At 41.1% G+C, this 27,528-nt stretch overlaps 1 protein-coding gene across 3 annotated transcripts in view; it reads left to right on the forward strand.

Moving 5' to 3' along the window:
* Positions 1 to 27,528, forward strand: part of TNIK (TRAF2 and NCK interacting kinase) — a 375,800-nt gene that overhangs the window by 78,662 nt on the left and 269,610 nt on the right. For all 3 annotated transcript variants that reach the window (XM_040621607.1, XM_040621605.1, XM_040621606.1), the window contains exon 2: positions 1,856 to 1,921. In XM_040621607.1, the coding sequence (XP_040477541.1) occupies positions 1,856 to 1,921 (66 nt within the window). The remainder of the gene's footprint in view (positions 1 to 1,855; positions 1,922 to 27,528) is intronic.

Genomic DNA, 27,528 nt, shown 5'->3' on the forward strand with positions numbered 1-27,528 from the left:
GACAGCCAGCGGGAGAGGGAACACAAGCAGGGGGAGTGGGAGAGGAAGAAGCAGGCTCCCAGCATAGGAGCCTGATGTGGGGCTTGATCCCAGAATGCTGGGATCACACCCTGAGCCGGAGGCAGACGCTTAACGACGGAGCCACCCAGGAGCCCCTCTTTCTTTCTTTCTTTCTTTCTTTCTTTCTTTCTTAAGTTTATTTCTTCATTTGAGAGAGTGAGTGAATGAGCAGGGGGAGGGGCAGAGAGAGAGGGAAACAAGCAGACCCCAGCTGAGCAGGGAGCGGGATCCCAGGACCCCGGGATCATGTCCGGAGCCGAGATCAAGTCGCTTAACCAACTGAGCCACCCAGGCACCCCTCAAGACTAAATGCTACTAGTGGTGTGCAGTTCCTCAGCTTAAAAATGATTGCTATTAGACACGAGCGGGTTGCCAGCTATGTGCAGGGGTGGTGCTAGGCCCTCACTCCCTCTTCAGCAGAGCTCTGCAAGGCAGGTGTCATCTCCATTTAAATTGCCCAGAGGCTGAATTGCTCTCTCAGGGTGTCCTATGATCATGCAGTCAGTCAAGGGAAAGCTGGTGTTTGACCCAGGTCTGTCTGCACCCAAAGCCCAGGCTTTCCCTCTCCTGCCTCTCAGTCACCCTAACGATGTATGGCAGTGCTCTCCTAAAAGCATTGACTCTTTCGTAGTCTTCGTAGTCTTTTGTATTTGTCCCTCCCTCAGAGCATTGTTTTTTTTTTTAAAAACATGAGTTAGTGCCTAACATGTAAAAATTAGTCCACCTTGGAGACAAACAAAACAAAACGAAAACCTTCAGACCAGCAATATAGTGCTCATAGGTGGACGTAACAACTGGGTCCGGCTACGTGACCCCCGACCCCCCACCCCCGCAGGGAGATATGGCTTCTTCAGGTTGCCACAGACCCCAGCTGGCCCCCTTCATTCTTTTGTGTTACTTCATCAGCCTCTGTGGACGTTTAAGTTTGTGATGCCTCATTTAGGCCCTTAAAGAAACAATTTCTGTCCAGTGAGGTAGCAGTAGAAGCCAGAGTCAGTGTATGCTTTTGAGTTCAATTTTACAGGCTTCGATATTTCTTCCAGTTTGGGGGGATAATAATTCAGTAATAAATAGCAGCAGTTACTGGACATTTACTGAGCACCCTAACATTTAGCTGACTCTCAGCGTTAGTAGACACCTGTTTGGTGGTCAAGACGTGCATAAATCTTCAGTTCAGTTGGTATTCAAAATCCTGCAGGTCCTCTTCAGGTCCTTCAGGATCCGGAGACCAGGCACAGAAACATATTTCGCAGGGACAGTGTTGTAGAGGGGGAGAGGGGAAGCCAGACAAAAACATTCGGGGAGAGGCAGCTATGTTGCTTGCCTCGGCTCTTGGGAACCATTGACTACCTTGGGTACGATTTCCCCGCAATACAGAAACACCCCTTTCTTTACAGTGTTCAACAGAATGGGCAGCTCAGAAGCTTCAAAGAGAAAGATCTGAGAAATTAGAATCCCCTCCCAGGATGATGGGTCTTTCATTTTATCCTGATGTACCTGCAAGTGTATTTCCATTTGGCAGCGAGAAATGTGTTCATTCTTTTTTATCGTTTTGGTGGAAGTCATGTCTCCTTTTGTCTGATCTAAACACATCTCATAGAAATGTAAAATGGAGACAAAGTGGATTTTGACTAGTTTCATAGCTGCAACTGACTTAAATTTTAATAGTAATTAATGTTCACACATGAGTGCCCCCAAAGCTAAAATTGTTATTTATTCACTTTTTTAAAATGTTTGCTTTTGATTAAGACAATGCCTGGAATATTGTTTTGAATTTTTGTTTATTTTTTTTTAGGACCCTGCAGGGATCTTTGAATTAGTGGAACTTGTTGGAAATGGAACATACGGACAAGTTTATAAGGTAAGTTCACGCAGTTTGAACATGGCCGCTGTGTGGTTTTTGACTCATGAATACTTGTAGTAGCAGTGCTGTCTTTTCTTGCTCATCTATGCCTTACAACAGATTTAAAACAAAATAATATGCTTCTTAATTGACTCTCCGTCTTTTAAAAGATGTCTGTGGTCCCATTGTCTGAACGGGATTCTGGGATTTGGGCCTTGTCCTTCCTTATATATTATAATGTGTACATCTGACACGTGAATTCCAGTGCTGCATATTTGAAGCTCTTTACTGTCTGGTTTCCTTTCCTTTAACACTGCCAGAACTGGTTTTCAAAGGAGTAAAGGATGCCTTTTACTTTAGAAATTTATGCTATTTAAGTATTGCGGCTGGAAAAGTCGATTTGTTACTGGCCCAGGGCGTGAATTAAACTGAGCTTAGTGGACAGTGTTAGGAGACTGGCCACGTCACAAAGCAAAGGCCTGATGGCAGCAGTGACTTTTAGAAGACAGGCAATAAATAAAAGTTAAACCTGAGTTGAGGAATAAGAAGTATTTTTGTCCTTTTACTAGTTTTTGCTTGTAAGTTCACTCAAAAATGCTTTTAAAAGATATTGCCCCCCAGTAAAGGATCTTAAAAAAAATGACTGTTTAAAATGTGGGTTGATTTCCCTCTTGATTATCAAAAGGAAATGGAAATGGACTGTTTTTGGATTAAAATTCAGGGAGTTTTAGTAAATGAGCTATTGAAATAAATGCCTTCAAAACAAACCAATTATTTTCTCATGATTGTTTCTAGGGAAATATCCATCATTTTCCTGAGTGGTAGTGAGATGGGATGGTGTTTTCATTATAAACGATCTCTTTTTGTTTTCTTTTTAAAAGTTACTTCTCTGATCCCTAAACTTCTCTTAGTGATTAAAATTACTGTAGAACTCATCCATATTGTAATACTTCCAATTCTAGAGGATGTCAAAAGTACACACACACACACACACACACACACATGATGTTCTTGAGAATTTGAACAAAATTGTAAACAGATACATTTAAACCTTTACTTATTGGGAGGTAGCCTTTGGTGTCCACCCAGGGGAAAATTTTTCCCTTGCAAGGAACGATTGTTTCCTAAAATGTCAACCCCTTGCAATTAGACAGAATGTAGTCCACCCAAGCTGTTCACTTGATGTTGATCCTGTCTGACACAAGAAAGAAATGTGTCTCAGCAAATGCTTTTAAATACTGTCGATGAAGATAATTAGGTTGGAAGATTGTGTTATTGCATTTTGAGAAATTGGATTGAACTTGTGAATTAATGTGAGCTAATGAATTGAGCTCTGATTTAGGTAGAAAATTACTTCTGATTTGCTGACAGTATGGAGTTGCAACTCTGTTGTATGCTCTTGGTTTTATGGTGCCTTTCCTTAGAACCATTCCATTGTTCTAAGCTTCCCACCTGTAGACTATGCATCTGGGGGACAATTCACAGCTTTGTCTACTAATCTAAGAGGTGGACACTCTTGCAAAAGAAGACAACAAAGAGATTAAGTTAGGGATGAGAATGTTTGGAAAATTCAGAATTATCTCTAATTTCTTGTCACCCGAAAAGAAAAGAAAAGGAAACAAGTGTTAAGAGGTGTTAGGTCTTTTTAGAAAGGAAAGATATTTACCAACTATGTTAACATTATTCTAAAGATGCCATTGTTGGGGCACCTGGGTGGTTCAGTTGGTTGAGTGTCCGACTCTTGATCTCGGCTCAGGTCTTGATCTTGGCTCAGGTCTTGATCTCACAGTGGTGAGTTCGAGCCCTGTGTTGGGTTCCATGCTGGGCATGGAATCTACTTAAAATAAATGAAGAAAGGAAAGAAGGAAAGAAGGAAGGGAGGGAGGGAGGATGGGAGGAAGGGAGGAAAAAAGATGCCATTCTTTTAGTGGTTGATACAAAACTTTGGCAGCATTCAGGCTGAAGGGAGACTGCAGAGAAAGGCCTTAGCGAACGCTTTGGAGTCCGGGACAGAAGACTTGGTCCCTTTTACCAGCCCTAAGTATTGTGTTGCGGCATCGCAGCTTTTCTGTGCGTTAGTCAAGTTAGAGTACAGTTAGAAATGCTTTGGGGATTGTAATGATATATCTGAGGAATTATAACTCCCTCCTCATTTAAGGGGTTGGTTTCTAGGCAACTCAGATGATATTAAGTGGCACCTGCTTATGAACAGAGATACCTGGGTTTCCTGAGCCACTAGTCCAGTCCTTTTGTCACCCTGAGTTCTGAAGGATTAAAGCTTAAAAAAATAGAAAAGTCAGAGGCCCCTGGGTGGCTCAGTCCATTAAGCGTCTGATGCTTGATTTTGGTTCAGGTCATGATCTTAGGGCCTTGGGAGTGAGCTCTGTGCTCTGTCTCGCTCTGTGCTCAGTGGCGAGTCTGCTTGAGATTCTCTCTCTCCCTCTGCCCCTCCCCCACTTTCTCTCACTCAAATAAATAACTAAATCTTTAAAAATAAAATAGCGAAATCAAATACTTGTGAACCTAAAGAAAAATAAGTTACAAAGTGATTGTTTACATTATAGGTTATATTTACCTTTTAGGGAATAAGTGTATTTCTAAAATACTGTAGACATAAATAGAAACTTTATAGCCCTAAGAAGAGATTCCTACACAAAAAAATTCATGATAAATTCTTTCTTTAAATTAAGTATTAAACCTTTGATTTTAATTTTTTGTAAATCCAGCTTTTGGTGTTCCTGAATTTCATAAAATGAAGTATAATTTTTGGGGGCAATTATATAAACATTGTCTTTATTTTATGGAAAGATGCATTATAAGTTTCTTTTTATAAGTTGTCCTAAGAAGGTCATGATATAATTTTATTTACAAGTAGTTTTTAAGAAAGCTACTTAATACAATAAACAAAAATGTGCACAAAAATTGTAGATATTAAGAGAATGTTTTCTGCAGTCTATTTGAATATGAGCCACATACATCTGGTTGTGGAAATATAAATATTTTATATAAAGGTCATAGTAATGTTTAGCTTTTCAAAGTTATTTCTAGTCTTACTCCCAAGTCTGGCTTGGGCTCTCTGTCCTCGGAAGGCTAGATTTGTTGATCTTTAGCATTTTGGTCCCAGGTGGTCAAGTGGCAACTCAGTACTTTTTTACTTTATTTATTGGTCTGAGTACATAAATAATAGAGTAGTGATTCTCTGTCAGGACTTTTATTGAGGAAATCATCTTCCTGGGCCCATGGGTTCCATTAAAAACCAAACCAACCAAAGGCCACATACCTATTTTCTAGCAGTTTTGGCTGTTCGTTGACATGCCACATACTGGGAGCTAATGGAATTCAGATACGTTTTTGTTAAAATAATTATTTTAATAAGTTGAGAAAATTGTTTAATGTTGCTGCTGAAACACCACTAAATCTTAGCCACAGATTTCAAAAATGAATGTTGGTCTATCCTGTTTCTTAATTTGCCCTTTTGAAATATACACTGGTTATTACAGAGATGGAGATGTACTCGATCCCAGGGTGACAGCGTGAATTAGAAATATGGTAGAATCCTAAGTATCTCTCAGGTTTTTCTCAAAACCTCCTTAAGATTGTAAAGCATGGACTAAGGAGGCCGCCTTGAGTGTTACAGAACATGTGTGAGGAGCACTGGAGTGAGTGCGTGCATGAGCTTTCAAAGGATTTCAGAGGTCCTTATAGGGCATCTAATCAAATCATTCCTCTGCCAAATGTCTGTTCAGCCCAACCTTGGTCACTTCTGGTCATGTAGAACTCACTACCTCCCAGTCAGTCCATTTTCTTGCAACTCTCTTTGAATGTTCATCATCATTTTGAGCCAACATTCTGCCTTCCTAAAATGTTTACCATTTCAAGCTCATTCCATACCCTCAGAGCTATTTTAAAAAATAAAACTTAATCTCCTTCCACAAGAACATAGTCCTCAGATATTTGAAGACTTTTCCTTTCTTCCCCCAAATCCATACTTGTGTCTCCCGTTCTTTAGGCAATATTGCTTCAAGTTGCTTGATTAATTCTTCGTATGACACAGACCTGAGGCCCTTCATTATTGCAACCTGTATCCAGAACTATTCTAATATATTACTAAAAATTACACTTTATACTTTTTTAGAAAAGATTTATTTATTTATTTATTTATTTATTTATTTATTTATTTATTTATTTGAAAGAGAGAAAGAATGCACGTGTGAGCGCGTGATAGGAGGGGGCAAAGAGAGAATCCTCAAGCAGACTCCCCGCTGAGTGCGAAGACCGATGTGGGGCTGGACCCATGACCCATTTGATCATGACCTGAGCTGAAATCAAGAGTCGCATGCTTAACAGACTGAGCCACCCAGGTGCCCTTAAAAATAATACTTTATACTTTTAAATAGTTTTCTGTTTTGTAAACCATTTTGTATATATGATCTAATTTCTGATTTAATTCCTATAATTTCATGAGAACCTTGTTCTTAACTCCAGGTCTTTATAGCAATAGTTTCCTCTGTCTAGAACGCTTTCCCCCAACCCTGTCGTGACTGGCTCCTTCTCCTTCAGGTCTCAGTTCAAATGTGACCTCCTCAAGGAAACCACTTTCCATCCTTGTATCTAATACAGACCGCCACTACCTCTGCCTCCTCCCCCACAGACTTTCTTTGTTACATCAGCTTGTCTTATTGTCTTCATGGCATTGCCACTCTCTGAAATCGTCTTGCTTCTTTGTTTGAGTACACAGTAAACAATTTGAATGCATAAATAAAGGAAAAATCAGGGTAGAGCCTAGTGTGTCTAACCACCATTGTATCCCTAGTCTGGTACATAGTAGATGCTGACAATGGTGGGCCCAGAATTGAGCTTTGTTTTCCTTGATCATTCTTTTTATGTTCATTTCCAGTTTTTCAGCATTTCCCCTAAAATATTATTAGTCTGCTTATTTCAGAAATGCGTATTTGCACAAAATAACCAACGAAATGCCCTACTTGTATTTTATGATGGGAAGTGGGTGTGCATTTTATGTTAAATGAATTGTTGATAATCTATAAAAGCCAGGCCCATGCTGGACATTTACAGAATGAGGCAAATCCATTGTCTGGGGTTTCAGTCTCCTGGCAAAGGTTCTTAAACTTTAGTGTGCAAAACAAATATTTGGGAAATTATTAAAAATATAGATTGCTAGGCTCAATCTCTGAAATTTTGATTCAGTAGGTCTGGGGTGGGGTCCAGGAATCTGCACTTTTATTAAGCGTGTGGATTCATTCTGATATTTATGGCCTTGGGGACATGACTCCAGAAACTGCAAAAATGAGTGTGGATTACCCTGTTGTAGGGCCACTTGAGTGAATGCTAATCCTCATGCTTTTTGTAATCATTTACTTTAGGATTTCCATGCTGACTCCAACTTGCGTCAACTGAGAAGTCAAAACCATAAAGATCCTGACCTGAGATATGATGCCAACCAGTTTTGATGTACTCACTGAGCGATTAAACTTTTAGTGTTTTTATTTGACATGTTGTGATTACAGTTTAAGGTTGTCCTGAATAATTCAACTCAAGACCTGAGAATCAATATGGTCAAACCGCCTTGGTATAAATAGGAGAGTCTGAGCCTGCTGCATGCGATTTCCTCAAGTCTGTACAGTGTGATCTCCTAATGAACCTTCTGTTAAAGTAAGACAAAGCATTTTAATAGTGAGCTCATCAGTAGTTTTGATATGGAGGTGACTACATGATACACTCAGGATGCAGTGTAGCTTTCATAGTCTGTTCTCATGAATCGTGAATTATACTATTCACTTCTCTTTTGGTAAGGAGTATGGGGAGAATGTTGTGTTTCTTAGATAATAGTGGCATTTGTTTTTTTTAATCAAGAATTTCCAATACAAGGAATGCATTATTTCAACAGTTGTTGGGTGCCAATGAAAAAAAGCCCTGTGCTCTGTGTGGGAAGAATGTAGAGCCAACAGAGGGGGTTCCTACTCTATAGAAGCATGCGATCAGATGATCTCATTAGGACTCTGAGTGCTTACTATGTGCTCAAAGTTTTCCTGTATATTGTCCTAGTTACGCCTCATGATTTTGTAGGGGAAGGAACTAAAGCACTGTTTATTAAACCACATTATCGCTCGAGTGCAGGGCTTCTCCATCTTGGAGCTGTTGGCATTTTGGGAGGGCTAACTCTTTGCTGGGGGGGGGGGGCGGCTGTCCTGTGCATGGTAGGGTGTTTCGCAGCAGCCCCGGCCTCTATCCATGAGCTATCAGTAGCACTTCAAAGTCATGACAATCAGAAATTTCTCCCGACGTTGCCGAATATTTCCTGGGGAGCACAGTTATCCCCAGTGGGAATCACTTCTTTAAGGATAAGACAAGATAGCAAAACTCTTAAAATTGGTGGGCAGAGACAGTGGGAGTGTAGAGTATGGAGCGGTAATGCTGCGCAGGCAGAGTGGAGACCCGATGGGACTATGGAAGGGGGATATGGAAGAAGCCTGGAGGCCTTGGCATTTGCACATCTTGGAGTGTAACTTAGCATTTTATTAAGTGGAGAGGAGTGTAGTAAAAAGAATTTTGGAGCAGGACTGAGCTGGATTTCCAGCCTGGTTCTGCCTCGTTCTGGTGTGTGAAGATAGCCAGCTCTCTGCATCGAGATTTCTTCATCTGTTAGTAATAGCGCAGTGGAGGGCTGTTAAGGAGCTTGGGGTGTAACATGTCTGGAAGACCTCAGCGCAGTGCCTGACGCACAGTAGGCACTCAGCAACCTTTGCTTCTTCCCAAACACACGTGCCCGTGGAGCCTAGCTTACCAGTTCTTTCCATGGTCTTATTTTTATAAATTTTATGACCTGAAAGAGGCATTCATAGAAGATGAGGTCAGAAACATAGATAGCTTTGTGCTTCCCCTTCTATCTTTGATTTCTTGGTATTTATGTATGCTCAGAATTGCATTATTTATATTAAATCCAGTTCGCAATACTTCTTATAAGGTATTTGATGATTTAATTGCCAATTAGATACTGTAGTTGATTTTTAGGATTAAAAAAAACCCCCAACATCCTGTAATTTGTAAAGAAAAGATAGATGATTAGGGGAAAGAAGAATTGCTTGTAGCTCTCTGGAACTTTAGGGGACATGAGAGTGAATCATTTACCCTTGAAATGTGTTGTCTGGATAAGCTCTTCATCCTCAGAGATCGCCATGTTGTTTGCATCTAACTTGGCTCGAGACCAAGGCACCTCGTGCTCTGATCTGTCGGGGGTAATGAATTAGATGGTTGCCACATGAGCACAGAGGGAAGACCTTCATGAGCGCCTGTATGCCCCATGTCAAAAGGCAAGGTCTCTTTCCCTGCGAGGTGGCGGGACCTCCAGAGTGGCTCCCAAAACTTACCACAGTGGATGATGTGGGCTTTCTTGTTGCTACAAGTGGTTCTCAGCCCTCACTGTTTGTAGTAATCATCTGGATACCTTTGAAAAACTAGATAGACCTGGGCCCTTCTCCAGAGACTTGGTTTTCATTGGTTTGGTGTATGATTGGGTAGAGTTAGCTTCTGGAACTTTCCAGGTGCTTCTAATAGGCAGCCAGAACTGAGAGCCACTGGACTAAGGTATTGCTTCTCAGGTGATACAGGGGCTCCTCTTGGTGTCTTTGCTTTTGAGAAGGAGTCTCTGCCACTCTTACCTCTATCTTCGGGTTTTGTTTACCTCGCTTATTCATTTATTCAGCGTCAGCCTTTATAATAAGCGTCTATTATAGGCTTGTCACGTGTGTGCCCATCTTCCGTTGGAAGTGTTTAGATTGTTTTAGTTCAAAATACTTCCATTTCATCTCGTATCAGTGAATTGCCGGATAACTTGATGCACAACACCCTGGTGACTCGTAGTTTTTCGATCTCATAACACCCTTAATGACTTGGTGATTATAAGGCAGTCTCACGTAATTAAACAGCTGATACTTACTGTGCATAATTACCATTATTTTGGGTTATTTGTCACCTGTAAAATAAAACTCTGCCAGGATTACAGGCACAGAATTTAGAGCTGTGCAAAGTTTTAACTATTTTGTACATGGGAAACATTTGTGACCCTTTTGAAAAAGAATAACCAATTCTTATTAACCAGTTAATTAATTGGAGCCCTGAGACTGAATTTCTTATCTCTGTGGTTTAACCTCAAATGTTATTTTATTAAATCTACTTGGACATTTTGCATGTGCAAGAATAAGTATTTGCAGCTTGACAAGCAAATACATACTCTTTTCTACGTTGGAGCCCTGCTTGGTGGTGAGAATTCAGAACAGGGGAACAGAGCCTTTCCGGGGCCTCCAAGTCAGGCTGAGTGCTACTCCTTCTGCCCAGTGCTGTGGCCTTGGGCATCGCTTCTGATTTGGGTCCTGTTGCTTACTTTCCAAGGCAATGACAGAACTTGTATTTTTTGTTGTTGTTGTTCATATCTACAACAAAGGAGAGCAGCTGGCTCACTGAGAACGCTTAATAAATACCAAATAGCTACTGCCATAATATGGGGATAATAACAATATCATCCTCCTAGGCTGTACGGAAGAGTTACGAACCAGATGATGTGAAGAGCTCAGTCTCCTTTAGGGGGAAGATGCTCGATTATTTTAAAAAACTTGCACTAGTTATATAATTTGGCCGCTAGGATATACAGTCTTTCACAGGCCACTAGCATGTTCCAGGTGACACCTTTCTTTCAAGTATTTCTTGAGCAATTGAGTCTTGGTCAGGAAGACAGTATGAGGCTCCTAGCTGAATTGACTAGAAATCTTGCTACTTTTTAGTTTTGCTTCCCTCTGTCTTATTTATTGTGGTAAAATACACAAGCACAGAATACCATGCAGTAACAGCAAGTACATTCACGCTGCTGTGTATCCATCGGCACCAGCCAAATCCAGAACTTTCCACTGTCCCGCACAGGAACTCAGCACCCATTCCGCAATAACTCCTCATTCCCTACTTCCCTTCCTCCCCCAGGCCTCTGGTCTTTCTTTTAAAAAATAGGGTTGAGGTGGAAGTAGAGGTCAAGGTCCATAAAAATGTACAAGCATTTTGTATGATTCCTAAAAGAGTGCGGTTCATGTTTTCTCTACTCACATGTTCTAGGCTGTGGTTGTATTTATTACAGTTTTATGAATGAGGTTCCCTTTTACTTTTAGATGTATCAAGTATTTTCTTTTTTAGCAGTATATTTCTTTTTTCGTTTCTTTCTTTTTATTTATTTGCTTATTTGAAGGGGGAGAGAGAGAGAGAGAGAGAGCGAGAGCGCGCCCAAGCAGGGGCAGAGGGAGAGGGAGAAGCAGGCTCCCTATGGGATCCCAGGGGATCATGACCTGAGCCAAAGATAGATGCTTCCCTAACTGAGCCACCCAGGCACCCCAGGAAATTTCTTTTTTCATAGTAAATGCAGTATTTCACACAATAGCAGAATGTTCTGGGTGGAGGACTGCTAGGGTCCCCTTCATGCAGCTATTCCTTCATCAGTGCGACACTCACCTGATACTCCCCGCCCTGCATCAATCCACGTGGTGGCCCCACACTTAGTTCTACCTCCCCCATTCCCAGGTCCCTCATGATGGGATCTCTGCCTCTCCCTCGAGCCTCGTCCTTGGCCCATCCCGACTCCCTTGTGCTTCAGTACTGTCTCATTGCTCGGCTCTCATGCAGAGCCCACATGCTTTCTACTTATTCGTGCTAGCTGTCCTACGTCCTGAACACTTGGCTCAGGCTCAGCCCCCTTCTCCGTACCCTGGGACACCTGCTGACCTCTTCACCGCACTGACCTCACAGTTTTGTAATGGTCTGATTGTTTCCACCCTAAACTCTGAGCTCTTTGAGGTCCAGAACGTTACCTTACTTTTTCTCTAGTGCCAATGCAGAGTAGATGGCAAAAAACAAACAAAAAACATACCGCTCCTATATTTTGCTGAGTTTGAAAGGCTCTGTCTTAGTGAAATATGTGTCATTTTTTGCTTACTCTTAAGTGTTTAATCCAGGAAAATTTATATAATAATAATTTAATAGCCAACAGCAGCTTAAATACTGATAAGTCAAATAAAAAGTGTCCACCTACTGTGCAATGTAACAAAAATAGGATAAGGAGAAAATGTTTTCCCTTCTTTCTAAAACTAGCCTCATGGACATAATTCTAAAAGTGTCCATGTGGGAAAACAAAAGGGGCCACAGCTCATCTAAACTTGCAGAGACCCTGCTATCCAGTAGTGCATATACTCATGTATATGAGTTTTCTTAGGTTTTCCTTCTGCCTTGTCTTTGGGACTGTGAAGTTAAACATCAGTACTGATGGTTGTAACCATTTTCCTACAACCTTCATGCTCATTATTTCACTTGACCTTTACAGTTCCCCAACAAATGAGATAACAGAGGTGTGGATATCCCTGTTTTACAGATGGAGCACTTGGGATCTCAGAGCTTATACATGACTTTCCTAATATCACCAAGTAGGCGATAGAGCCTGGCTCGTGGTCAAGAAGCCTAAATCCCTTTAAATGTCTGGCAGGGCTTGGTCTTGCCCTTCCCTTGCATTGCATGTTCAGAATTCATTTTCAGTAGATCCCCGACAAGTCTGAATTTATAACCTAAAGCAATGGTGTCATGACTTATTTCAATATGTAGTTCTTCTCATCTTTGTATCCAAAATACCGATGCGTGATCAACGACTGGGTAATTAATCACTAATTTCTTAGCAAGCGGAGACACTGTTTTTTTATACAGCAAACAAAATTGCTATTTTCCCACAAAGATAAGAAGGGGATTCTTTTCCATCTACAAAAAGGAATTGGCAGGCTTTACTAAAGCTTGTTACATTTACAATATGAAATGCTGCTGTGCTGATCATTTGAGGGAATTGGTTGCTTCTTTTCTCATGATTTGTTTTTTGGTGGGAGAGGGGAGAGAATAGCATATTTCTGGACTTCTTCAAAAATCAGCTCCAATAGCCAGGTGCTTTTTTTTTCCTTTGCAAAAGACTGCAATCAGACTGGAGCTTGCTAAATGTTTGCTGAATTGAATTGATTTATTCTCTCAGCTGTAGTTATGTACTTTTGTGAGCAAATGGATGACTCTAACTGCTCTGGAGACCATGCAAATATTTGCCAGGTGCATAATCCGTACTCTTCTTGATCCTGAGCAGAGAGAAAGCCAGGTAGCTGTAACCTGGCGTGGCACTGTGACAAAGGGCTTACTCTTAGCTTTTATATTTCCCCCTCTCAGGGGGACCTAGGTTTGTGTGTTGGGGGTTGGGGGCTGCGAGCAATAATGAGACAGAAGATGATAGAAAAGAATTTCTGGTTTATTGTTTCTGGTTGATCTGTTGCTCAGGACAGAATTTCTGACCTGGCTACATGATGAGGTTGCAAACTATTTACTGGATAATTTATCATGAATGCAAGTTGGGAATACCTGTGTACAAATTCTCGATTTCTGTTGCCATTAAGGACCACAGTATTCACTCTTCTTTCCCTACACATTGTAGGTATGTAGCACCCATGACCCAGGACACTCGCAGTGCCTCTAAAAGCTATTATCAGATGATTCAATGGCAAGTCTTACCCATGTCGATCTCATTCTTTCTCTTAGTAATGTGTCAAAACAGTGAAGGCTAGTGACAACACAGGGCACTGTGTCCTTTTCTTTGAATGGAGGCAGACTTGATAGCAGATATTCTCTCTTTTTAAGGTTTGTTTGTGTTTGCTTATCTGTCTATCTATCTATCTATCATCTATATCTATCCATCCATCCATCCATCTATCTACATCTCTACACCCAGCATGGGGTTCAAACTCACAAACCCCGAGATCAAGACTCTTGGGCTCTTCCCAGTGAGCCAGCCAGGAGAGAACCGATTGTAGATTCTCTTAAAACGAGTTTCAAATTAAGCTGATCCTGATTTCCCTCAGCTAACCTTTCTGGCGATTTTAGCAGAAGAGGAATGTTTTGTTACCTAAATGGTCAGTACATTTTGTTCTACCATTTTGTACCCACTTAAGCACTTTGAGAGATACTTCAAAACTTTCAAAACCTTTCATTCTCTGAAGAAACTTATCATGGAAGCTAATCCCCTCCACATGTGAATATGCCCCTGTGTGAGGGTTCACAGGAGAGGATGCTTGGCACCCAGCCCTCCAGCTAACCCCAGCTTTACTGGGGAAATGGGGTGAGGTGAGCCCATGACCAAGGAGGAGCTGTGGCTGCTTTCCTCCTTGGGTCTCCGGTTTATCTGTTGCTCAGGACAAGACTTGCTCGAACAAGACTAATGCCTGCAGTTAATCATCTGAGTAAATATGTTATAAATTTAAGATGTGGCCAAGAAACCAGTGTTGGTAAGGGATGGGGGGAAAACACAAACTAGAAACAAGAAAGTCTACCAACAAAACCCAAAACAAAATAGCAGCCTCCAAAACAAAAAGCCTTGTGTGGAATATTGATTTTCAGTCCAGAAGCACAGATTTATGAATTTCTGGTTAAGTTGATGAATAACACCGTGGTTAAGTGTGCTCTTTGAAATTTGGCTTTAATACTGTGCATTGTAGTGTTAGTTCTTGTTCAAATCTATATATTGTTAATACCTAAAAGTAAGTAGGTTTCCCGTCACACCCCACTCACCACTTAACCTCATACCCCAGCATTCTGTCATCTGCATCTCAGTGTTGAAGGGACTCCTTATTCTGTACAATAGTCTCTAGGGAGCATCTCTGTTTTTTTAAGTTAATTTTTTTCACGTATTCCTTTTTAATTTTATTTTAAATTTGTTACTTATTTATTATTTATAGCTGACATATAATATTATATTACTTTCAGGTGTACAACAGTGATTCGATATTTGTATACAAGGCCATATATATATATTTGCATGTTTATGTATATATACACATACATGTCATACCTTTTTTATCCATGTACCCATCAGTGGACACAGGTTGCTTCCATCTCTTGGCTATTGTAAATAATGCTGTAATGAATGTAAGGGTGTATATATCTTTTCCAGTTAGTGTTTTTGTTTTCTTTGGATCGATACCCAATAATGGAATTACCAGATCATAGATGGAGAGTTCTATTTTTAATTTTTAAAGGAATCTTCACACTGTTTTCCATAGTGGCTGCACCAGTTTACGTTGCCACCAACAGTGCATGCGGGCTCCCTTTCTTCTCATCCTTGTCAACACTTGTTATTTCTTGTCTTTTCGATAATAGCCATTCTGACAGGTATAAGGCGATATCTCATTGTGGTTTTGAGTTGCATCTTCCTGATGATTAGTGATGTTGAGCTTCTTTTTATGTGCCTGTGGCCATCTGTCTGTCTTCTTTGGAAAAATGTCTACTCATAGATCCCCTGCCCATTTTTTAATTGGATTTTTTTGGTGTTACTGAGTTGTAGGAGTTCTTTATATATTTTGGTTATTAACCCATTAGTGGATATATGATTTGCAGATCATCTTCTTCTGGGGAACATCTTTGCATTTCCAAGTCTGTGGTCATTATGTTGTAATGCTAACAAGCAAAGCTGGAGATTAGTTGCGATTATGAAAGCCACTGCCGAGTGAGAACATAAACACCCAAGTTTCACCGTCTTACTCAGGATCTTTCTTCTCAGGCAGGGTGTGACACACACAACTCCTAGGCCTATAGTCTTAGTTCACAGAGCTCTGCTAGAGCTGCCCTCTCAGCTCTCTGAGGTCCTGGTTAAAGCTGAGAGGTTTTCTTTCCAGATTTCCTCGAGGAACACAGCTCAGGGAGCTGATCAGCCGAGGTGCGACGGGTTTGTGGGCATGTGAGATCAACTAACTTCTCTATGGCTTGTGTCTATTTCCAAAGTAAGTATGGGGGAAAAAAATCCCTTCTTCACAGTCAGTCTTTTGGGATAGAGTGGAGGCACTGAATATTAGTTTAAAAACAAAAAGAAAGAAGACATATAGAAGGGTATATGTTTCCATTTGGTGTTCTTGTTGACTGAGTTATATGCATTATTCAAGTTAGATTTTTCCCTAACAAGTAGCAGTCGAGGACACTTCTTTTCCTGGTGGTGCAGTGTCACCCTAAGATACAAATGTGGCCTAAAAAGGCTGATTTTGTTAGGATAATGGTACTTTATACTAACATACACTTTTTGGTGGATTTGGAGGGTAGAGGTTATTTACAAAGATCCTCTAGATAAAAGTTGTAAGAAATAACAAATATCAGCTTGGCCCAGATGAAGGCCTAGACATCACAATGAAACACCTAAGCCTAAGAACTGACTTAAGGCAGAACACAGCCCTGTGGGCTTGTGTGCTGTAGAAGGTCACTCTGAGGTCACATCTTTCTAGACCTGAACCTTAGAAGTTAAGCGCCATTCAGAACTCTTCCCATAGTTTGTGAAGGAACAATCTCTTCAGATTTTTTACCGTGGATCCTCTCTGTGCCTAGGAGTTTCACTGATTTAGTATGGAGCTTGGTGGTAGTTCTTGACTATTCTCATGGTTCGTGTGTCTTTTTGAAGCTCGAAGACTGAACCCCATTCTTCTAATAGTAGGAGCAGTATCGATGGGCAAACACAGATGTACAGACTATATAAATAGTATTTCTGCCCATTATATGAAAGCCTCTGTTCCACCGCGCCATGAGGAAGATACATACTTACTACTTATTATCTCTGCTCCACGGATGAAGAATCTGAATCTTAGAAAGTTTGACTTGCCCTAGGTCACACGGACAGTAAGTGATGCGATCTAGAGGTGAGCCGTCTGCAAACCTTTTGACATCAAAGACTGAAGCAGATACAGTTCTTGGAAGGATGACAGCATGGTGGGGCTGACTGCTTAATGCAAATGTTCAGTGATCAGAACATTTAAACATTTCTGGTTTAATGGAGAACTGCTGTCTCTAGTTCTTAGGATCCCATTTAAAAGTGGAGAAGTCACACTGACCAGCTATTTTCCCTTCATCATTATCCACATGCTTTATGGCTCCTCTCTGACCAGTTAAAAACAGTAAAAGACTTATCCTGCTTCTTGCAAGTGACCTAGTAATTCTGCCAATATGTTGAAATAAATGTTCTTTAAAGTACCACACTTAAGAGGATAGGTAGAAACCTAGCCAAAATATGTTGCTATTCTAGAAGTTTCTTTGCCTTGGGTCAATCAAGTAACCTTGACACCACTTCTGCATTTCTGAGTACATTAAAACCTTATTAATTTTCAGACAGGAGACCTGGGCTGAACTTGACCTTTTAAAGTGTCTAAGAAGAATTAACCAAGTAGTTTAGGAGTACGAACAGAAGTTTAAGAAGTTTGTTGAAAAAAAACCTCTGTCCTTAAGTACCCTCAGGTATCTTAAAACTACTGTGTATTTGTTCCTATTGGTATGCTAATCACAAGTTGTTATTCAGTGTTAAAGCATTTTCTCCAAGGAATTTGTGCTGCCTGTACTTGGTTCATTAAGCTATACAGTAAAATCGTCCCTTATTTACATAGTGGTACCAACCCTTGCATCCAAAGTAGTCTGAGGTAGAGAAGCTGAGTATTAAACACATCTGTGTCACGGATCCACCATTTTGAAGTCATTAGTTGCTTACTCTCTGGATAAATGGATATAAGAGGACGCGTGGCAAACGACAGAAGGGATGCCTTTAACTTTATGTCTGGGATAATGGTCTCCCTCCCTGCTTGGACTGAGATAACTTTGAGGAGTCTTGCGGCTAGAAAAGTGAATAGATCTAAGGATTGTCCAGAGTTTTTAATGCCACATGAAGATAATGGAAAATTGTATAGATCCCTCTGGATTTGAACCCAAGATGAACCTCTCAAAAACAGAAGCACAGACCTTTATTTTTTGCATTTGCCTATTTACTAGAGGCTTGCCATTCCAGCTGTGGTCTGCTGTCCAGCGGAGTGGTGGTCACCGCCTGGGAGAGAGTTAGAAATGCAGAATCTGAGGCCCTCCCAGACCCACTGAATCAGAACCTGCTTTTTAACAAAATTCTCCAGGTGATTTATATACACCTTTAAATTTGGGAAGCATGAACTTAGGCCACTTTATTGGCCCTGAGAACTAGAGATCACTTGATTAGGTGAAACACCTTTCCTAATTAAAGAGAAGGTGTAAGACCAGATTCAGGGTGGGCTGGTGCCTGGAATGGACTGTTTTTCTGGAAAGTGAGAGGATGAGGGGAAGGCCTTGATGCCCAGTGCTCGTTGGTGCTCGTTGGCTTGTCACACCCCACAGAGATAAATCACACACTTGAGTAAGTGAAGAGGAGCAGGCAGATCTTCTTAGCTCTGGCAATCACCAGGACACATGATGGAGTCTTGTAATACTCAGTGGACCGTACATACAGACATGAGGCATTTGGCCGCTACTATGCATTGAAGACTTTCCTCTGAACTTTTTTAAGTTCAGTGATAGTCCTAAAACTCTGATAGTCTTAAAACTCTGTCCTTTAAGATATTGCAGAACTTCCTTTGGTGCTATTATATTTCATATAAAAGAAAAAAAAAAACAGAACAAGAACATGAGAGTACATGAATTCTGTTCAACTTGAAATCTTGCAATGAGGATTCACCTAAAACACCTAATGGAAATTTGAGAAAGATGATACATAATGCAATTTTTGTGTGAGTTCTTCATGTGATTAATCGTAGTATATCTAAGATGACTTTCTTTCAAGGGTTGAAAGATTGGTCAAATGATTTACAGTGATGGGATAAAAGATGGGGTTATTCACACAAGCCTATTTCTGTATCTGCATGCATCCATATACACGCTGGTACATACAAGCCTGTGGTTCCTGGGAATAGTAAATGAGATAATGTGTATAAAGGATATATGGGACACATTGAAGTGTCCGGTAAGTAGTAGTTATTATTATAGGAAGCAACAGAGCAAAGCGGTTCAGTGCACACGCTTTCACATTAGGTCCATTGGGTCCAGAATCTTGTCTCTGCCACTTATTGGCTGTTTGACGTGGAGTTAATTGCTTCGCCTCTCTCCACTGTGGTTTATTCTGCTGAACAATAGGAATAGTAATAATACCTACCTCAAGGATTAAGTGAGATAATTCGTGAAATGCATTTAGAGGAGTTTCAAGAATGAAATGAGTACTCAAAAAACCCCAAAAAACCAAGTTAGCTAGTTTTGTATATGTGCAGTACACTCTGTGATCTGGAATCCAGTTAAATGATTGAGTTTCTTTGGTCATTCCTTTCTTTAAAGCAACAGAACTTTAATCTTTCTGTATGGAAATCTCTTACTTCTTTTTGCTTACTTAATTGTAATAGTTATTTTTTCTCATCCTAATTGAATTTCAGTAAGGAGTAAAATTAACCTGAGAATATTTGAGTTAAGGCATTATCAGATGTGGTCCTCGAATCCTATCAGAGGTTTTAAGGAACCTTTTCATGCTGGGAGTTGAGATTAGCTGTAAAGGAGCTCCAGAAAATACCTCAGAATCCTGGATCAAGCAGCCCACTTCCTAATCTAGATTCAGATTCAAAAATATATATTGACTAGCAGCTTTGTTCCAGGCACTGTTCTCATGTAGGGGGTAAGAGCAGGAGTTTAGGCCTAAGCAGACCTGAGTTCAAATCCCAATTCTGCTTATTACCAGTGACAATATTTTATGAAAATACGAGGTAAGGATGATGGTATAGCAAATATTGGCAAGGTTGAATGAACCAATTGAGAATCTTATTTACCCTTTCCAGAAATGTTTGTAATAGGGAACACCTGGGTAGTGTCTGCCTTCAGCTCAGATCATGATCCTGGGGTCCTGGGATTGAGCCCCACGTCAGACTGCCTGCCATTGAGGAGTCTGCTTTTTCCTCTGCCTCGTCCCTCCTCCCTGCTCATGCTCTCTCTCTCAAATAAATAAAATCTTAAAAAAATGTTTGTGATAATGTTGTATTCTGTGTCTTATTTATTTTGTAGCTTGGATGTTCACGAGAAATATAGAGAATTTTTTTCTTTGGACAGCTTTCTTCCAGCAACCTGGGAAAAATTTCATTGGCCATTAAAAATAATATAAGGCCTTCTTGCTTTGGGAGTAGGTAAGTTCCTTCTCTCTGAGTTAAGAACTCCATGACATACAAGAAAAAAGAAAAAAAGAAGCTTTAGGATACTACTTTTAGAAGCTCCTGGATGCCACTGCCTTCTTCCGATTCAACAGGGGGTCTATGCTTGGGGTGGGGGGCAGTAAAGCATGCAAGAATGGATTGATTTCAAATATTACTGAGGAAAATATCCTTCTCTACATCCAAAACAGGACAGAAATAGAATGGATTATTGGAATGCTAGGCATTCTGGGCCAGAAAATTATTCTGACTTTCCATCATCCATTTTGACAGAACCCCAGAAGGTGGTTTTTGGAAAACGTGTCAAATTTGTGTTGAGCAAGGGTAAACAATTTAATTGTGTGATGCTGTCCCTGGGGAATCAGGAGTCGGCTTCCTCCAGACCCCGGAGTGATGAGTTTATGCCCCAGGGCTGACTGACCCTTGTAAAGTTATCCCAGCTGGTCGGACTGGACTTGCTGACCGCGTTTCTGTGTGAACATCTCATTCTTGTGGGGAATCTGTATCAGTTTTCTGCCTCCATTTGTATAATGCAAGAGCTATTATGCAGGATCATTTCATGTGCTAGTGAGACATGCTTTGTCCCAACCAAAAATATTTCTTCCTCTCTTAACAGTTCGACCCACTAATTCTGAAAAACATTATCGTATATGATTTAAAAATGGAAGTAAGCAATCAGACCAGTATTCAAAAATTCTGACTTCCCAGAAAGGAAACTTTACTGCTACTGTCAGTAGGAAACCCACCATTTTTGACCAGACTTTAAAACATAGTACATACTTTTCAAATTTAAAATGCTTGCCACTGTCCCACCAAATCACCGTGATGTTTGGATCACCATATTTTAAAACATACCATTGTTGTTGTGGGAAACAAAGGCAAAAAGAAAAATTAAATTTCCTTACTACCTACAGCCCACTGACAAGTCCTTGAAACGGGCAGAGTGACCTTCCTCTAGGGACTCAGCTGCCTCAACGTTAGTATCTTGCTGAGGGCAAAAGGCAATCGGAGGTCAGCATTTTCCTGACCTTCAGGATCCTGTAAGTCTTCTTTAACATATAAAATAATTCCTTTGGAAACTTCCTTTATCTCTACACCCCCTCCCCCAAGATACATGTTGGCAATCATTCCCCAAGCATCTGACCCAGTGATATACATCGGGAGGGTCTCATGACTAAGATTTTTATTAGACAGTAATAAATGACCTTTTCCTAACAATAGCTAGCCCCTTCACGGTCCTGGAAACCTTGCTTTCAAAATTCTTTAGAGATTTTCACGATCCTGAACCCCCTCCCAATAGAATGTATAGAATGAATGGTATAGAATGGGCCACGCCTCATGACCCCCTTGCAGCTCTTTCTTCCTACGGGTCCCGTCCCTGTGCTTCAATGAAGCCTCCTTTTTGCACCAAAGACGTCTCAAGAATTCTTTCTTGGCTGTCGGCTCCGAACCTGAACATCTTTCCTACGTCAGCTGTCACTTTTGTTCTGAGGTTTACCTTAGGAGGGACCCAGGACTCGCTGTGGGTCCTAGGCATTTTTTCCTTTCTGGTCACCTGAGTCCATAAAAAAATTTTAAAATTAGATTTTACAACTGTTTTGGCATAAAGCCAATTACATTAATATTATATATTAAAACATTTTCTTACTTAAAAGTTAATCGTTTTCTTCTTATTTAAAAATTAGTATGACATTACTGACAGCTTTGAAAAGCACTTGTAGGACCCAAGGCTCTGTGCCCACCATGCCTAGTGGGGGGGGATCAGCCTCTTACCTGCCCATCCCCATGGGGAGTCTGGGGGCTTTGTTCGAGGTGGTGGCAGAGAAATCACAAGAATGAAATGTATTTGAAACCTTGTGCTTTATCTTAAAAGTTCAGTTGGAGTTTGCCTTTTAGACTATGGAAGTCATTGTTGCTTCAATTTAAAATTATTTGAACTTGGGGTGCCTCGGTGGCTTAGTTGGTTAAGCATCGGAATCTTTGGTTTTGGCTTAGGTCGTGATCTCAGGGTCCTGAGATTGAGTCCTCCCTGCTCAGTTTCCTTGCTCAATGGGGAGTCTGCTTGGGACTCTCTCCCTCTGCTCCTCCCCCCGCTTGTGCTCGTGTGTGCGCTCTCTCTCCCTCTCTCCCTCTAATAAATAAGTAAATCTTAAAAAAAATAAAATTATTTGAACTTAATTCCTACGAAAGGTAGACTTAAAAAAATCTGTTATTTCCTTCCCCTACTTGGCATAGGGTAGCATGCATCCCCCACAGCCCCCCCCCCATAGTGCACATTCTCTGGTTTGGAAACACAGGCATAATGCATTTAAGGTTTAGAAAGACTTTTTTTTTTTTTTTTTAAATAACGTATGGTCAATGAAAGGAATTGGGTTTATGATGGATTCGCATACAAAACGAATAAACTACAGGTATCCTAACCTTCTGTGACTGTGAACAGATGGTCTTCAGGTGAATAAAGTCCATCAGGATTCTTAGAAAAGCCTGGAAGAATCTATACAGCACTGTTTTGTTTCAAGCTCTATTATAAGCACCTCCTTGCTTAGGGCCTTGTGAGTGATTTGGACTTTTTCAGCTATTTCTAGCAAAGAGGAAGAACAGTCACTCTTGATGACACTAAAATTCTTCTTTTCACCTGCTCCTTTTTAAGAAGTCACTTCCCTAGGTTTCCTTGGCATTAAGAGGCGGACGGCTGTTCTCTTTGTCCTCTCATTACTGTCTTATCCAGGACAGGCTATTATAAAAGCTTTTTGTTTGTGAGATCAGTTCTCTGATTTCTAACTTCCCCTCTCAAACCTAAATGCCACACTTGAAGTTCTCCCAAATTGCTGCCGCCCTGCTCAGATGACTTCTCGGGATTGTATGCTAAATGTGAGGCTCTTTATTTAGGTGCTTTGCTCTCTTGAAAAGAAAATCCTAATGAGTCACCCAGTTTGCTGATTTCTTTGTAGGTGTGACCAACTAAGTGCCACAATAATGGAGTTGAAACAGAAGTCATCTGGATCAGAAGCTCATTTATCCCCCGTCTGATGTAGACTATGGGCTTCTTTTTAATTTTTTTGTGATAGACCCTTTTCAGCCAAGGGCACTGAAGACTTGAATACCAGGGAGCTGGGTACTAACTTAGAACCAGCCTGGCTGCCAAGAAGAAGAGAGACACTGCACTCTGTGTGTTTGGTGCCTGAGCTCGGATAGCTTGTCTTTTTTTTCTTCTTCCTTTTCCCTAGCAAATGAACAAAAGAATGATGGGCATCATCCAGAAGCCAAGTAGGAGTCACCCATGACCCATCTTTTTTTTTTTTTTTCTAAGATTTTATTTATTTATTTGACAGAGAGAGAGGGAGGGAGAGAGCAAGCACAAGCAGGAGGACCAGCAGGCAGGGGGGAAGCAGGCTCCCCACTGAGCAAGGAGCCTGATGTGGGGCTCGATCCCAGAATTCTGGAATCATAACCTGAGCTGAAGGCAGCCGCTGAACCGACTGAGCCACCCAGGCACCCCAACGCATGACCCATCTTAATCTCCTGAATTTAAATCCATGACCAAGCTTGGCTGACTCTACTTCCTTAATGCTTCTTGATTCACTCTTCTGTTTCCTGTCTCTCCCACCATTCTCCTTGTGCAGGCAATGAATCTCTCTCTCTCTGCCTGCTGAGGACCTCAGTGGATTGTCCCCTGATAGTATCCTTAAAGCCCCTGCACTCCCACTGTGCAGCCAGCGAGGTCATAGAAAAATGGTTATTGGACCATGTCTTTCTCCTGCCTAAAACCTTTCAAATGTTTTCCCGTTGATCAAGACCAAGCTTAGCCAACAAGGCCCAGCATGATGTGACTATAGTCTCCTTCTCCAAAATCAGTTTGATTGCAGTTCCCCCTCACTCTTTGGGATCCAGACACATTGCTTTCTTTTAATACAGCAAGGCCGGTTTGTTCCTGCACCTCAGGGCCTTGGCACATGCTGTTCCTACTTCTTGGAATACTCTTCTCCTCTTATGAATTCCTTCATGTCATTTCCTCACGAAAACCTTTCTTCATCCTCCAGAAGATCCTGGGCCGTGTTTTGAGCTCTCATAGGCCCTGCACATTCCTTCAGGGCACTAAGCTCAGATTACAGTGGTATATATTAGTTGGATAATGCCGTTCTCCCTCGTCAGACTGGAAGCTCCATGGGGACAGGGACTTCCTGCTGTGCGTATCATAGCATTCTCAGGAACTAACATGCTACCTAGTAAAGAGTAGATGATTGATAGATAAAGAGGAACTGGAATATGGTACATAGGTGATGTGCTTAATATATACATGAATAAAGGATGATACTTACACGTGGGAGTCACCAGAAGAGATTTAACTGTGGACCATATTTCTAACAGGGTAGAGGGTTACATAACTCATTTTCAATGATTTTTATTCAAAAATGGTAAAATGAATGTTTGGGGACTTAAAAGAGTATTTATCTACAGTAACTCAATTCTGCATAGACTGTTGAGCTTTCAGAGTAATTAATGATCAGCCGTGCAAACAGGTGCTGACTGCAGTGCCTTTGCACCTGCTGTGCCATCGGCCTGGAGTTCTCCCCTTCAGATACCCCTATTACTTGGTCCTTCACTTCTTCTAGGTCTCTGCTCAAATGTCATTTTATTAGAGAGACCTTCCCTGACCGCCTCATAGAAACGCCCACCTTCTCGGCCTCCCATTCCTTTTTCTCCTTACTGTGCTTGCCTTTTTTCCCCCATGGTACTCATCACCATCTGCCATTCCCTCCTTCCTTCCTTCCTTCCTTCCTTCCTTCCTTCCTTCCTTCCTTCCTTCCTTCCTTCCTTCCCTCATTCTTTTCAGTCTCTTTCCGCTAAACTCTCTCTTAAAGATAAGGATTCTGTTTGACTAGTACTCTGCCCCTAGCAACTGTATTAATGTTCGATACCTAGCAGACATTAAAAGCATATTTTTTGAATGCATGAATGATCATGGTGAAGAAAACCTTAACATTTTATCCCCTTGCTTCTAAGGAATAAGGAAGGAAAGAAAAGTCCACTTTCATCTTTTGACCTCTTTTTGCCCTTCACCCCAAATTGGGGATCCTGGTGTTTTCTCATTGCTGATGCAAGGAAGACAGTTTGGCGGGGGGGTGGTGGTGCAGGTAGGCGCAAAGGTCGAGTTCCCTCCCACCCTACCGGATGGTGTGCTCCATTTCCGCTCTTGACAGTCTGTAAGGAATCTATAACTCTTAAATACTTGGGCTTCTGGGGCTTTCTTCGTGAGCCGAAGATTTAACTGTAAGCACACACTTTTGCCATGTGGCAAAAGTAAAAGACCTTAGGGTATTTTCACTTAAAAATAGCAGCTTGCTCTTCATTAAGCTGCAGCCTACTGCCTATTCTTGCATTCAGTCCTTCCCCTGGCGAGATGTAATATAACAAAGGAAGAGGTTGGTGGTCACAAGCCAGGACATTGCAGGGCTCATTAATTACTTGGAAAATGGTGCCTGGGTTGTGGCCAGAATCCCAAACAAAGAAAGGAATAGCTCCTGTTCTCCAATTGACAAGTTGATGAGTGAGGTAAGAATGAAAATCATTTGGGTAAGTAAAGGGGGGAAGAAATCGAATGGAAGCAGTGGTTTTGTTCAAGAACAAGTATACAATTAAGACATATTCCCAGCCCTGGGGGGATTGATTCATATCAGTTGAGACCATGGAAATCACTATCTGCTCCCAGCCATGAGATGAATTCATTATCTCTAATAAAGGATTGGGAACACCAATTTAGGAAAAGTGTTGATGGTGTTGGAGCCTGGGCCAAAGTACATGATATGTATGCAAATGAGATATTAATCCCGATAGCTTCTAAATCGGTTTCGTCCTTATGGCAATCATGTAAGTAAATATAGAAATATAGAAATAAAAAAATATTGTAAATACAGAAAGAGTTAAATACTCCTACTCCAGAAAAGAAAATCCATAGTTTTGGCAAGGCTAAGACTCTTAAACCATAGTAGCAAATTTGTCATAATCAAATGGGGATGGTTTCATGCAGGAGGAGTCTTTTAAGAAAAATGAGAATTTCTTAATGTCGATGTAAAAAAGATAATTTAAGAAAACAATTCGCTTAGTGGGTTAAACTACTTGATCTTGGTTTGATGATATTTTTGGGCAATGTTCACAAAACTTTGGCTGTGACTTTCAGAATTCTGAGCTGTGCAGAATATGTAAGGAGGGCTGATCGTTAATACTTTGCCGAAATGAGGCCGTCAGTAATTCTTTGCTCAGATGTCTTTTGTACGGTTTTCAGCACTGAATGGCCATAGTATGTCTCTGCTATAAAAACTACTGCATTAAGAAAAAAAGAGGATGAAAACACCCACACATGCACACAACAAGTGCGCGTGCGCGCACACACACACGACCTCCACACCACCTCCACTATCACCACAAAACCCCTACACAGAAGCAACACCTTTTTGTGGTTGTCTCATAGCCTATAAAGAACATGAAGAACGCTTGTTTGTTGAAAGAGATAGTTACTTTTGGAGTTTGTAGACAATTTCAAGGTCAAGCTATGTCCTTTGGGAGGAAGTTACCAGAACTGCCCACTGGTGGTCATGTGTTTAACTTCCCAGACATGCGAAAGCAAAATGAAAATTAAAGTCTCCCTGTAGTCATGCAGAGAGAAATATAAACAGAATCAAGAGCCAGGCATTAAAAGAGAATTAAGCTTGGTTTGCTTGCTTGCTTGTTTATTAATTAATTAATTAATTTATTTATTTATTTATTTGCTGTTTTGGGGGAGGGGTGGATATGGAAAAGAAAAGAAATGAAATGCAACTGTTCCTAAGAAGAGGCAAAGACCAAGAACCGAGTTGAGTAATGGGAGGGGAAGAGGGAAGCACACTAAGTTTGAAATATTGATTTCTTCTCAGACCAGACATCTTGAGGGCTTGGTTTGTAAACTGGCTGAGCAGGTTTATGTGAAAAAGGGGCTGCCCTTTTCGTTTTACTGAAACAAGTGAGTGAGGCATTGAAACTCATTTGTGCCTTTTGAGTAAACGACCAAACAACTCTTAAATAGCCCACGTGGATGAGATTGTGTGCTGGGTCTGAGGTAAAATCAAAAGAATCATCAGAGACAAAGACTAGACTGATGATGATACATAACCTAGGAGACACTTGGAAGCAGAGGAAATTAGATGCAGCATAAAGAATCTCCATATGGAGACCATGCAACATGCTCAGTCATGGCGCCCATCAGTCTACAGGTTGGCTCTAAAGAATCTGCAGAACAAGGCCTAAGTGGCCCAAGGTTCTGTTTCAAAAGGATGGAAAGCAGGTGCTGTGAAAGTCACTGGTACTGTTCGTCTAGTAGTTGTGTTCTCCCTTTACTCTGGGCATACAGTGGTTCTCACATGTCCTCGTGCCCTTCTGGGTGGGTGGGGCCATGTGACTAGTTACGACCAATGAAAGTCGTGGAGTAAAGCCTTTCATTACAGGTGCCAGCACCTTCAGCCTTCTCTTTCGCTCGTCAAGATGACCAACATTCTTAGAGATGGTGGCTGCTCA

The sequence above is a fragment of the Ursus maritimus genome, unplaced genomic scaffold, assembly GCF_017311325.1.
Source record: "Ursus maritimus isolate PB19 unplaced genomic scaffold, ASM1731132v1 scaffold_4, whole genome shotgun sequence".
Classification (NCBI taxonomy): domain Eukaryota; kingdom Metazoa; phylum Chordata; class Mammalia; order Carnivora; family Ursidae; genus Ursus; species Ursus maritimus.